The sequence below is a fragment of the Sphaeramia orbicularis genome, chromosome 14 (assembly GCF_902148855.1).
Source record: "Sphaeramia orbicularis chromosome 14, fSphaOr1.1, whole genome shotgun sequence".
NCBI classification, from domain to species: Eukaryota; Metazoa; Chordata; class Actinopteri; order Kurtiformes; family Apogonidae; genus Sphaeramia; species Sphaeramia orbicularis.
This window is the reverse complement of record NC_043970.1, coordinates 45,127,995-45,142,022: the sequence shown is the minus strand read 5'-3', so window position 1 is coordinate 45,142,022 and position 14,028 is coordinate 45,127,995. Positions and strand designations below refer to the sequence as shown.

Sequence of the window (14,028 nt, the reverse complement as noted above, 5' to 3'; positions counted from 1 at the left end):
AGATCTGATTACATTTAAGGAAAAGTAGGTCAAAGTTCAAATGTTTTATGAATTTTTTTAATCTTTTTTTTTTTTTCTTTTCCCATTTTTTTTTACAATGGGCGAAATTTCAAATGTCTAGAGCAGGATTTTCAACAATGTTCTGCCTCTGTTTATCATTTACTCGTGCATTACAACTTACAGATCACAGTGGATCACATACACAAAACATTGAATAACAGGCAGAATATTGATAAAATTGCATTTATTTTTCTTAAGACATTTCAGGCTGTTTGTATTTTTTCAGGTTGGTCACTTTTTTTGTGAAAGGATAGTTTGTAAACGTCAACATTTTCATGTAATTTTTTTTTACTCTTTTTACACTAAAACAAAGACTAGAGTCGTCATTGTTACCCCGCCCCTAAAGGGGAGGCAAGGGGTATTGTTTTTGGTTCGGTTTGTTTGTTTGTTTGATTGTTAACACTTTAGCAGCAAAACTATTGGTTGAATTCTTTTTTTTTTTTTTTTCCAATTTTATATTTAAGTACCCCAAACTGTCAGATAACATGTATGCCATTAATACCTGATGCCATTAATATTTGAATGGAGATCTCATACTTTATATAATTAAATATTAATTCAATATGAATCAAGCCTTGGAAACTTTGGAAGAAACTAAATCTGGAGAAACAAAGAGCGTGTGTAATTAATTCCTGATTTCACCAAATGTCATAACTCTCTGTGACAATTTTATTTTATTTTATTTTTGGTTTTGTTTTTTTTGGTTTTTTGCATCCAGGCTTATTTGCATAAAAAGGGTCGATTTTACTTCACATGTATGAATATCATTTACATCCATGCAAATAACACATGCAGTCGACTAAAACTCCTTTGCAGGTGTTTTGTGAATTAGACACTATATTTTGTTTCCGTACAATCCTTTTGCTTGATCTGACTCCAAGTCTTGGTTAAATCCTGTAATCATGTCAAAGGGAGGGGTCACACTCTAGTGTTTTAACGTCTTTTCCAGGTCTTTTAGTGTGTAATAGGCATTGAAAAGGAGTTTAAGGAGATTTTTATGTCGCAGAAATCCATGCGATTAATTGCGATTAAAAATTTTAATCGCTGCCCAGCACTAATTATAATGTAAGTTGACGGATAACTGTTACCCGCGGTAACACCACCAGGAATGTACTTTGTTTTTATTTTTCACACACATTTTGGTTCTACAATGTAAAAACTGTCAAATGAGTTCATTCTAATTTGGTTTAGGCCTATTTTGTTCATTTTGTTCATTGTTCTGGCTTGAAGTCAAAGGACAGGAGTGAGTAATTAAAATGTTATGTTCAGTTATTTGATGATGAGAATGGGGGTGGGCTTAAATAAGTTTTTCTTCTTCCCACTCCTTTTCGAGTATAGATGAAGGATTTTTGGAATTTTGAATTTGCATGTATTCTGTAAATGCTCGAAATAAACAAACAAATGAAATGAATGAATGAAATGAGAGGCAAATAAAAATGTACATTATCATTGCGCTGAAGAAAAAAACAAAACAAAATAAAAAAACACATTATTGTACATGTAAAAGCCATTATAATCAGTCATGTAAAGCTGTTTTTACTGGGCATGTTGTGGCTTGAGAACATCTGCTTTCCCCTAAATATAATAAACAGGATTTGGGAAAATAAGACTAAATGAGTGGATCATTGTGCTGTATTATTTTGCCCCCGTGTCAGCAAAAGTAGGATCTGTTTGTTGAGTAACAGACGTTGTTTTTCGCAGATTAATCCATGACTACCTGAGTGTGGCGCCCTTCGCAGACTACCTCGACAGCATGTACTACAACAGGTTCCTCCAGTGGAAGTGGCTGGAGAAGTAAGTGTTTTCTGTTCCTTTGTTCTTTCAGTCTCGGTGTACGTCGGTATAATGTCGAATCACTTAACTGAAAAACACACAGCACTTAAAACGCTCACTCAGGCTCATTTCGAGGTTGCATTAGCCTTTAACTTCACCACAGAACCAGTAACAACACGCTCAGCAAGTTGCCTCATGTCTCCCTTGTGCTTCCATCTCCTCGGGCTTTAAAACGATGCAATCTCCGAACCCAAAGTGACATCACTGAATATTGTAAAGCTCCACTCAGTTTCAGAAAGGTGAAGACGAATGCGTTCAGAATTAAAAACCTGCTAATTAATACCTGAATAATGGTTGTTGTGGGTTCGTCTGGGTCTTCATCCTCTGGTGTTTCCCAGACTTTTAACCTGAACAAGTCTGTGATGCAGTAAACAGTTCTATTCAGCAGTGGAATTAAGTGGATTTGAGTTATAGGACGCCGATTCAGGTTCTCAGATATTTTCACCAAAAACACCCATATTTACAAAAATACATTCTAATTCTGTCAAAAGATTTAGATGTACACTACAAACAAAAAATTAAGGATATTTAATTGTTGTGTAATTTTTTTTGTCATTTTTGCCATTTGTAAATAAAACTATGTCTGGTCATTAAAAAAATATGTTTCAATTCAATTCACAAAAAAAGTTTAAAAAAGAAAAAAAAAAAAAAAAAAGCACGGTGCAAGAATCCCAACTGAAAAACATAGCCCAAAAATTAAAAATATCCATAACTTTTTGTTTGTAGTGTACAATAATCACTGCAATAATCTCATCACATCCTATGACATGTGTAATATCTGTCAGATGTTTACCGTCTTTCATATTATTTTATCCTTTCACACTATTTATCCCACATTATTTATCTTCTCATGCTATTTGCACTACTTAATTCTATTTTTTTTTTTTTTTTTTTTTACAAACATTCCTAGCTGCAGTACTTCTTTTTAAACTTTTTCTAATGTAAATGAGTGTGCCTTCTTACTGTTTTTGTTGTGCCTTGTAATTCTTGCACTAAACTGGAGAGCTCTACCTCAATTTCATTGTACAATGACAAAGAGATTCTGATTCTGATACAAACTACTGGTAAAAGACCACTACAAACTAAATATAAAATTAAAAGTTACGGAAATAATTATTAGAATTTTTTGGGTTTTCTATAGATATTCAAATGACATCTGGATGTTATTATTGGAATATTAATTTACTTCATTTATGCGAAAATTTACCTGTTGTTGCCACTAAGGCAAGGGGTATTGTTTTTGGTTCAGTTTGTTTCTTTGTTTGTTAATACTCTAGCAGCAAAACTATTGGTTGAATTCACACCAGATTGGGTTTATAGATTGCTAGTGACCCAGAAGAGATGCCATTATATTTTGGACAAAGTAGGTCAAAGTTTAAATCTTTTGTGAATTTTTAAAGAAAATGTCCCCCCATTTACTTATAATGGGCGAAACTTCAAATGTCTGTAGCAGCAAAACTATCGGTTGAATTCATACCAAATTGGGTTTATAGATTTCTAGTGCCCCAGAATAGATGTCATTAGATTTAGGGGGAAAAAAAAAGGTGAAAATTTAAAAATTTTATGAATTAAAAAAAAAAGCAATCAAATTTTTATCAATATATTTATTTATTTTTATTGTTTTTATTTTTATTATTTTATGTATTATCATCGTCATCCTTTTTTATCATCAATATTATCATTATTATTATCATCACTATAATAATCATTAGTAGTAGTAACTATATTAACATCAATTGTAATAATATAATTTTTATAAACTTTTGAAGCACAATCACAAAGTGCTTTGTATCACAAAACAAAATAGTTCAATAAATGACATGCTTATTCATGAAATCATTCACAAGACTAAACTGATAAGGTGACGCACAGACGCAATGAAATACCATAAATAATACCATAAATAAATACCACCAAAAGCTCGTGAGAATAAAAACATAAGAACAGAATATACAATAAACAGTGGACAGACTTACAATAAAAAGGCCTTTGTTTAAAAGGAGGTTAAAAGATGTGAGGGCACAGAGTTAGTTCCTCAGGTAGGGAGTTTCACAGCTTTGGGATCTAATAGAACATGCACAGAAAGGTCTAACAGAATGAACTAAAAAAAAAAAAAAAAAAGAGAAAACTAAGTAAGTTGGCAAACACAGAGGCTGAACGTTCTCATTCATTTTATCATTTGCAGCAGAACAAATCCGGTTTGTCACGACCGCACGAGTTACTGAAAAGATGAAAAACTTGTGTCGGCTCTCCAGGAACCGAGAAGGTTCACGGCCTTGGACGTTTCAGTCCATCCAGTGGGCTTTAGATATGTTTTCACAACCACAGGGTCTCTGAATTCCCTGAACGCAGCACAGACTGTTTCTAATCCACCATCCGTAGAGAAAACATCTCCATAATTGGAATTACTGCTATTTTCCTGCAGTGGTAATGTTATGCTGAAGCAGATATTCCTCTTGAGCGTCCTTAAATGACTGAAGAGAACAAGAAGGAGCTGTGGTTGGAGTTATAAGAAATAAATGAACTAATAAGAAATAAATATACGGTGTATATACACAACATGTTAAAAAAATAATACTCTACAAATGTAAGTTAACATTTTTAAAGCCTGTGTGTTTGCAGTTGCAGATAAAATCCATTTATTATGTGACATGTACAGATTTGATGTAGTGGTTTCCAATCATTCTCTGTTTTATAACCAACTAGAAAAGCACTCGGAGAGCGCAGACCTCTGCCAAGGCAGATCTGTATCACCCCCCCCATCACCACCGAAATGTTATCATTTCTTCCTTGTGCCAGTATCAACATTTCCTGAAAATTTCATGAAATCCATCCATAACTTTTTGAGTTATCTTGCCAACTAACAAACAAACAAACCCTGGCAAAAACATAACCTCCTTGGCGGAGGTAATAAATACACAAAAGAAGAGAGAAGGCGAGTAAAACGGTTTGTGATGTGAAATGAAATGGTTAAAAAAAAAAAAAGACTAACATTACATCAAAAACACCACACTGGATTAAAAATGTACAGGGGTTGGACAAAATAATGGAAACACCTTCACCTCAAGATGATAATGCCCCAATCCATACAGCTAGAATTGTTAAAGAATGGCATGAGGAACATTCTAATGAAGTTGAGCATCTTGTATGGCCGGCACAGTCCCCAGACCTCAACATTATTGAGCATTTATGGTCAGTTTTAGAGATTCAAGTAAGACGTCGATTTCCACCGCCATAGTCTCTAAAAGAGTTGGAGGGTATTCTAATTGAAGAATGGCTTAAAATTCCTTTGGAAACAATTCACAAGTTGTATGAATCAATACCTCGGAGAATTGAGGCTGTAATTGCCGCAAAAGGCGGACCTACACCATATTAAATTATATTTTGTTGATTTTTTAAGGTGTTTCCATCATTTTGTCCAACCCCTGTAGTTGGATGCTTCTATGAAACTGGTTTATTTCAGTATCTGACCATTTCCCAGCTTTTTAGACCCAATAATAAAAGAGAAATGTGACATATTTCCCCCCAGGATGGACCTAATGATGACCTCAGATAAATGCAAAAAAAATTATACTCTTGCTCTGAGCCATCCCATAATTAATGAATTTATTGTCAAATATTGGGTCCGAAAATAGGACCCAAATATGGACATGAAAACCTACCAAGGTGTCAGTGCATTAGATCTGAAAACATGTCTGTAAATGGTCTTCTGTAGACTATAAATAAAGACACTGTGTTAAATATGTCGATCCTAGTGGTTTTTCTAATCCAGACATGTGGGTTTTTCATCAGTCTCAGTCTCATTCCAGGTTTGTATGTTACCCATCGTGTCCACTTGTGTTACATACAGAACCTGCCTATTTAAACACGTAAATCGAGAATGATTTTTCAACAGCGATCATTTTTGTCAAACACTCTGCCTTGAATAATTAGTTCAATTCCCAAAATGTACCTGTGAGAGAATAAAGACATATTAAAACAAATAGTAGCACGTAATTTTCGTGTCCTTTTGATTGTGTTACATACAGATTTTTGTATTAAATATAATGTAAAATAATATAAAAATGTGTTTTATCTGAAAAATAGTTTCTCTTTTATCTCAGTATTTATTATTAAAACAGACCCAAAGTGCTTCAGTCTGACAGAAAACATCAGAAAACGAATGAGGTGTCAATCTAACTGTAAGACAAGTTCATGATGCAGATTTGTACTAAATAATAATAAAAGTGTGTCATAAAATGGGCAGGTAGGCTCCAAAAGATGAAGAAAAGGTGTCGTTTTCACCAATAAAATGCATTATTTGACTTATTTGTTAATTTTTCTATGAATCATCCCTTCATTTCATTATAACTGATAGATACGATTCTTTTTATGTCTCAGAATACATATTTTAGTGTTTTTCTATCATGCAGTGTACCTATAAACCAGTGGTTCTCAATCTTTTTCTGTCGGGCCCCCCTTTGGAGGATGAAAAATCTCCAGCCCCCCCCAACCCCAACAACATTGTAACGGTGATGCAGTTATAATTTTTATTGAAAGAAACATCGGTATTGCACAATACTTTTTGCTTTTCCTTAAATAATTTGTTGTACAAATTAAAAATAACTTTTTTTTTTTTTTTTTTACAATTTTTGCTTGAATAATACAAATAAACTCAACAAGACTGCTCCCTGAGATAATATTTTTCCAAATAAAAATAGGAAATGCGCAATTATCTTACAACTATGACAATAAAGTTACTTTTTTTTAGAACCACAAACACATTTTGGTAACAAAGACGACCATTTTAACATTTTCATATCAGCGGCTGCAGTGAGCCCGTTTACATTGCACATCTCAGAAGATTAAAGTGCAAACTGTGCAAAAACAGAAACACAGCACATTTTTCTTTTTCAGTCCAATCCTTGTCCATTCTCTAAACCTAAACTCTTTGTCTAGTCACAGATCACTATGGCAGTAAATTTGTTTGTTGTACGTCCCTAGAAAGAGTCCGGGATGCTCCAACGCTAAAACATTAGTTTCACCTGCTACAGGAAAAAAAAAAACACCCAGGAGTGATCCCATGCCCCCCCTGGCTAGCCCGCCCCACAGTTTGAGAAACACTGCTATAAAACAACATATGTCAAGTACAAAGAGATGCTACAAATGATAGATGATGATGACATTGTGGAGTGAAAACAAAACACAATGCTAAAAAAAAAGACAGAACATGAACACTGAGGTGTAGAAATGACCTTATTGTGATTAAATCAAAGGCAGAAGGTGCTTTGAACAGAGACGCTCCAGTGTAGTGTTTATGAAGCAGCGCATAAAAAGGAGTCATTGTGTTTTAATGAGTGTGTGTCTGTGTGATCATTTAATTGAGCTGCCTGAGTGGATTACCTGTCCGATGGGAGGGGTCTGATTACAGCTGGGACCGGCTCACTGCCCCCTGACTTCATTATCTGCTCTGTTTGTGACAGAGATTATTGTCCAATAATCGGCTTCATCTCCCTTTGTGTGCTGTGTGTGGTCCGTACAGTACGTTATTGTTTTTCTTCTGTGTTGATAGTGGAGCTCGTGTTGCGTTCAGGTGCGTTTTATAACCCGATGATTACATTAGAGTTCATCATTGTAATTTCAGCATAAAGAGTTGTAAAAATCCTCTTATAATCTATTATTAACCCTTAGATGCACGAGTGTCTGGACCCACCACGTTTCCATAAATGTGTTTAAAAAAAAAAAAAAAATCAAATGTGGTTTTTTTTTGCCACTTATGTCATTTTGTCATATGAAAAATAATTATTTGTGTTATATTTGGTCCACAAAATAATAGTTTCATGTTTGAAAATTTTTATTTTTCGTTTTTTAACATTTTTAAACAATTTTTGAATTTATTTGATTTTCAAATGAAAAAATATATAATAAAAGTATATATAGTACAACTGCCGAAAAAAATGATTAGACCATTAAAAACAATGGTTATGCAATCAAGTACTAACTCCTGTGTGTGTCATGTGACTAAAACAGACAGAAAAGAAAACATGGAATGCCTAAAAGCACTGTTTTTGTCAGTACAATGCCATAGATAAAGATAGAAGAACTGAAGTGATTTTGGTTATTATCAAGAAAATATGGAAAATGGATAGATATCAGCTCTGAAATTAAACTACTATGAGCTATTTTTGTTGTTATCATTATATTTGTCCAAACACATGTACCTTTAGTTGTACCAGCCATTAAATGAACAAGAAATTGAAGAAAACAAGGGGTGGTCTGATAATTTTTTTCTGCGACTGTATATAATATGCAGTATAACAGTAATAGAACAGTGTCAACATCATTTTGTGAGTGAGTGAGTGCTTTACTTTGGCTGTAGAATGAATCAAAAGGTTCAGATGAAACTCCGCTGAACAATGAATGGGGGTCATTTTGACCCACCTATGGAGGGTTGGGGTAGTAATGCAAAAAACTTCAATTTCATAAAATCTATAAAACCTAAATTAGAACTTTAAATGACTTGATATTAATAGTATGGTTTTTGAGGAAATACCTGGAATATGAAATGATAATAACATTTCATTACATAGATTTTGCAAGAAAACAACGTCACCGGGTCATTTTTTACCCACGTATGCATCTAAGGGTTAAATGTCATTTTGAGATAGATAGACAGATAGACAGATAGATAGATAGATAGACAGATAGACAGATAGACAGATAGATAATATCAAATCCATTAAAAATATCAACAAAACGAGGAAAGGTGAACAAAAATGGACAAAGATATGCATCAGAATAAGTAAACAAAAAATAAGTGGAAGAATTAGTGGAAAAATGAACAAAAGGATACAAAACACAAAAATGACACAAAAAAACCACCAAAATAGCCAAGAAGAGACACATTGTAAGTATTTATTTATTTTTATATTATTATTTTATTATTTTCCAGATTTTTCCTGTATTTTTAAGATACAGGAAAATATCAATGAAATGACAAAAATAGACTGGGATTTTACATGTCAAATGTAAAATAGCACGAAAAAACTAACTGTGAATAACCATAAAATTTAAATTTTTTAAAAGAATTTTTTTCTTTTTTCACAGAAAAATAAAGTTAAAATACATTTGGAAATGTATCGTAATTTCACAAATATTTCTTTTCTATTTATGAGATTAAACTGTTCATTTACAGTTTAATATTGTAAAAAAAAAATTTTTTTTAAAGTAAAACCAGATAAAACTAGAAGCACTCGGAGAGCGCAGACCTCCGCAAAGGCTGATCAGTGGCCCCCCCCGTGGGCCCCCCCACCCCCGATCACCACCAAAATTTAATCATTTCTTCCTTATCCCATTTCCAACAAACCCTGAAAATTTCATCCAAATCTGTCCATAACTTTTTGAGTTATGTTGCACACTAACGGACAGACAAACAAACTCGGGCAAAACACAACCTCGTTGGCGGAGGTAATTACTGACAATTAACCATTAAAGAAGTATTTGTTCTGTAAAGATAGATAGATAGATAGATAGATAGATAGATAGATAGATAGATAGATAGATAGATAGATAGATAGATAGATAGATAGATAGATAGATAGATAGATAGATAGATAGATAGATAGATAGATAGATAGATAGATAGATAGATAGATAGATAGATAGATAGATAGATAGATAGATAGATAGATAGATAGATAGATAGATAGATAGATAGATAGATAGATAGATAGATAGATAGATAGATAGATAGATAGATAGATAGATTCATTCATTCATTCATTCATTCATTCATTCATTCATTCATTCATTCATTCATTCATTCTCTGACCCTGCTTTATCCTCACTAGCCTATTCCAGCTACTTATGGGTGAAGGCGGGTTCACCCTGGACATGTCACCAGTTCATCACAGGACTGACATAGAGACAAACAATCACTGTCACATTCACACTTATGGGTAATTTAGATGAACCCATTCACCTATCAGTGCATGTGTTTGGATGGTGGAAGGAGCCAGAGTACCCGGAGTGAACCCACGCAGACTCCACACAGAAAAGTCCCACCACCATCGACTGGTGTTGGAATCGAACCCACGACCTGTGAGGCATGAGTGCTAACCACTGCACCACCGTGTCACCCATTTTACATATTTAATACAACGAGACATATTTAATAGCAAAAAATGCCTTAAGCTAAAATAAATAAAGAACAAGTTGCAGAATGAATGAATGAGTGAATTAATTTTGGTTTTACGTCAATCATTGTACTCAGTACATCAATCAAAACATAAAAACCAAAAAAGGAATAGGCTGGAACCAAAAGCTTATTTTTTTGCCTATCCTTTTCAACTAATGCACTGCTTACATCAACTTAAATGTGTACAGCATCGAGCATTCACACCATAATAATAATAATAATAATAATAATAATAATAATAAAAATCAACAACAAAAACATATCTACCATCTCAATTCGATATTTCGGAATAATTTAAAACTTAAGGTACTTTTTTTTTTTAAACTTCGCCAAAGTTTAACAAAAATAAATAAATACTTAAACAGAAGATAAACACTGTGCGTCACTTTTCATGTTAAACCATTTTACAGCGACATAGACAACACTGAAACTTAACAAATATGAGCAATGCAATTTTACAAAACTGCACAATTAGGCGACTGTTTGTTTTTGCCTCATGACTTTTCAGTTTTGCATTAACCTTTAAGACAAAATAAGATAAAGATTTTATTTGTCCCACATGGGGAAATTCCAGGTTACAGCAGTGAAGCACAAAACGTCCACAAGAGCAGAAGAAGTGCAAAACCAAAAAATAAAGACAAATCGAAAAAGATATGTATACTATTTACAGTTGTGTGTATGTGGATCATGCTACAGGTTGAACAGGGATACGGTTTATTACACAGAGTTACCGTATGTGGATCAGTTTGTGGAACCTGACAGCTGTAGAAAGTACCTCACCTTCACACACTTGGGGGGGGGGGGGGGGGGGGGGGGTCTCATCCTGTCACTGATGGAGCTCTTAATGCTGGTCCTAGTGGGAGTCTGTCCATCATGGAGGACGAAGACCTAGAAATATTTTTGTGGCGTCTTCCATATGAATTATTCTCGATATTTAACTTTTCCTTAGTGATTTATCACAATTTATTGTAATATTATCCTCTGTAATTTGTATTTTTCCAGTGAAAATCTGCTATTTTCTTGAAAAACTGACAGTTATTTAAGAAATGAGAATTCAATCCAACCCAAAAGAAAAAATAAAGTCCGCTTTCGATCCAGACTGAAGGACTTCTCGGGTGTAAATAGACCCATAGAGATCCTTCTGTTGAATCATTTCTGCAATAATTAATATGTTTCTGATCTTTAACCCTTTAACGGATGCTTGTTTGGGTCAAATCAGAGTTCGCATTTTTGTATTCACACCTAAAAAAAACAGTCCGGACTTTCCAGTGAAACAAACAAAGTAGGTCTGAATACACCTGAAATGTCCACATACCGTCCACATTTTAACTAAGGAACTTTTGGATCATTGTTTTCCCAAATGCAAAATAAAATCTGCAGTGAGTTTCCATGTATTTTCATGTTCAGTACCAGTTGTAATAAAAGAGAACAGTATGTTTTTCTATTGAATTCACTGCCTTGGTGGATGTTTGTGGTCTCGGAGTGGTTTCTAGTATTTTTTGTTATGAAACCACTGAATGAAAAAATGCCAAGAAGGTGAAGAATAGAATTGAACAATGTATTGTATTATGCTTTTCATTGTTATGAAGTAAATCTGGTGTAAATGTACCAGTATCTGAATATTGAGTCCCTCTGTGGCTTTGAAACTAACACTGATATGACATTATTCTTATTGCAGTCTGTTTATTTTACTCTTTTCTTCTTCAACAGCCAACCGGTGACAAAAAATACATTCAGACAGTACAGAGTTTTAGGGAAAGGAGGATTCGGAGAGGTGAGTATTCATGTTTAAATGACAAATTCTTGTTTCTGTTTTTTTTTTTTTTTCTGCACACGATTGAGCAATTGAATAGAATGTTGTGTTCTACATGAGGTACAACTGGGTGATAAAGCATGATTTAAGCTGTTCTTTGGTCTTTAGCTTTTAATTTGATCACATTTTCAGTAAAAGAAAAAAAATCCAAATATTTTAGTTCTATTTATTTTAGTATTTATTTTCATTTCCTTATTTTTGTTTTAATTCCTCTTATAAAATTAGAAGTCAGGTTAGGGTCATTTTAATAAACAAAAGTAATAAGTCATAAAATTTGGGAAAACTTGTTTTTCCATCAATAAGCCATTTTTTAATGTTTTCATCTCATTGCGTGTTTTTCGCAGACTTTGTCTCGTTGAAGATATTTCACAGGTTTCGTCTCATCGCAGATTTTTCTCAAGCTTCGTCTCATTGTGGATTTTTTGCAGGATTTGTCTGGATTTTCCGCGAGCTTTGTCTCCTTTCGTAGTTTTCATTTCGTTGCATAGTTTTCACCGCCTTCACTGTTCCGAATTTTTTGCAGGTTTCATCTCGTGAATTTTTCGCAGGTTTTGTCTGTGTATTTTTTGCCTGTTACATCTCGCATGTTTTTCAGATCATTGCATTTTTTGCAGGTTTTGTCTCATTGTCTATTTTTCGCAGATTTCGTCCCATTGTGTATTTTTCACCAGTTTCATCTTGGATATTTTTGTCTTGTTGCATATCTGCCATTTCTGTCTCCTTGGACATTTCCTGACATTTTCAACGTTTTCAGCATTTCTCTGTCCTTTTCCCCCATTTTTGCCTCATTGTATGTTTTCTGTATTTTTCATCTCATTGCATATTTTTCATCTCATGTATTTTCCATCTCATTATTTTTAATCTCATTGCATATTTTTCATCTCATTGTACATTTTTCATCTCATTGCACATTTTTCATCTCACGTGTTTTCCATCTCATAGCATATTTTCCACCTCATTGAATGTTTTTTCCATCTCATTGCACATTTTTCATCTCATTGCACATTTTTCATCTCATCACATATTTTTAATCTCATTGAGAATTTTTTAATCTCATTGCACATTTTTCATCTCATAGCATATTTTCCATCTCAGTATTTTTTTCATCTCATAGCACATTTTCCATCTCACTGCGTATCTTCCATCTCATTGTGTATTTTTCATCTCGTTGCACATTTTTCATCTCATTGCACATTTTTCTATCTCATCCCGTATTTTCCATCTCATTGCACATTTTCCATCTCATTGCGTATTTTTCATCTCATTGAGTATTTTTTCATCTCATTGCATGCTTTCCATCTCATCGTGTATTTTTTATCTCATTGCATATTTTTCCATCTTATTGCACATTTTTTTTATCTCATTGCGTTTTTTTCATCTCATAGTGTATTTTCTGTCTCATTGTGTATTTTATCTCATTGCGTATTTTTCCATCTCATTGCACATTTTTCATCTCATTGCGTATTTTCCATCTCATTGAGTATTTTTTCATCTCATTGAGTATTTTTTCATCTCATTGCACATTTTTCATCTCATTGCACATTTTTCATCTCATGTATTTTCCATCTCAGTGTTTTTTCTATCTCATCCCGTATTTTCCATCTCATTGCACATTTTCCATCTCATTGCGTATTTTTTCATCTCATTGCGTATTTTTTTCTCTCATGTATTTTTTTCTCGTGTATTTTTCCATCTCATTGGACATTTTTCATCTCATTGCGTATTTTCCATCTCATTGCGTATTTTCCATCTCATCATGTATTTTTTATCTCATCCTGTATTTTTCCATCTCATCCCGTATCTTTCCATCTCATTGCACATTTTTCATCTCATTGCATATTTTTCATCTCATTGCATATTTTTCATCTCATTGCGTATTTCCCATCTCATCGTGTATTTTTTATCTCTTTGCGTATTTTTCATCATACAAACACTCAACACTGTTACTCAACTTCCTTTCAGGACCAGAACTCTGCGCTTAATCCTAAAATAAATGATCTGACATGGATCATGATACAGATACAAATATGTCATAACATTTTCCCAGCTCACAAGGACAACCACACTATCAATAAAAATAAAGAAAAAACCCTATTTTTACACATAGATCATATCACTGTCTTTGTGGGTCTGACCATGACTTCAT

General features: G+C 33.5%; 1 protein-coding gene across 2 annotated transcripts in view; it reads left to right on the top strand.

Annotated features, from left to right (window-relative positions):
* grk6 (G protein-coupled receptor kinase 6) overlaps positions 1 to 14,028 on the top strand; it is a 149,475-nt gene that overhangs the window by 103,550 nt on the left and 31,897 nt on the right. For both annotated transcript variants that reach the window (XR_003937336.1, XM_030154607.1), the window contains exons 6-7: positions 1,762 to 1,854; positions 11,780 to 11,843. Coding sequence is in view for 1 of the 2 variants with exons in the window: in XM_030154607.1 (XP_030010467.1) it covers positions 1,762 to 1,854; positions 11,780 to 11,843 (157 nt within the window). In the remaining variant the exon portion in view is untranslated. The remainder of the gene's footprint in view (positions 1 to 1,761; positions 1,855 to 11,779; positions 11,844 to 14,028) is intronic.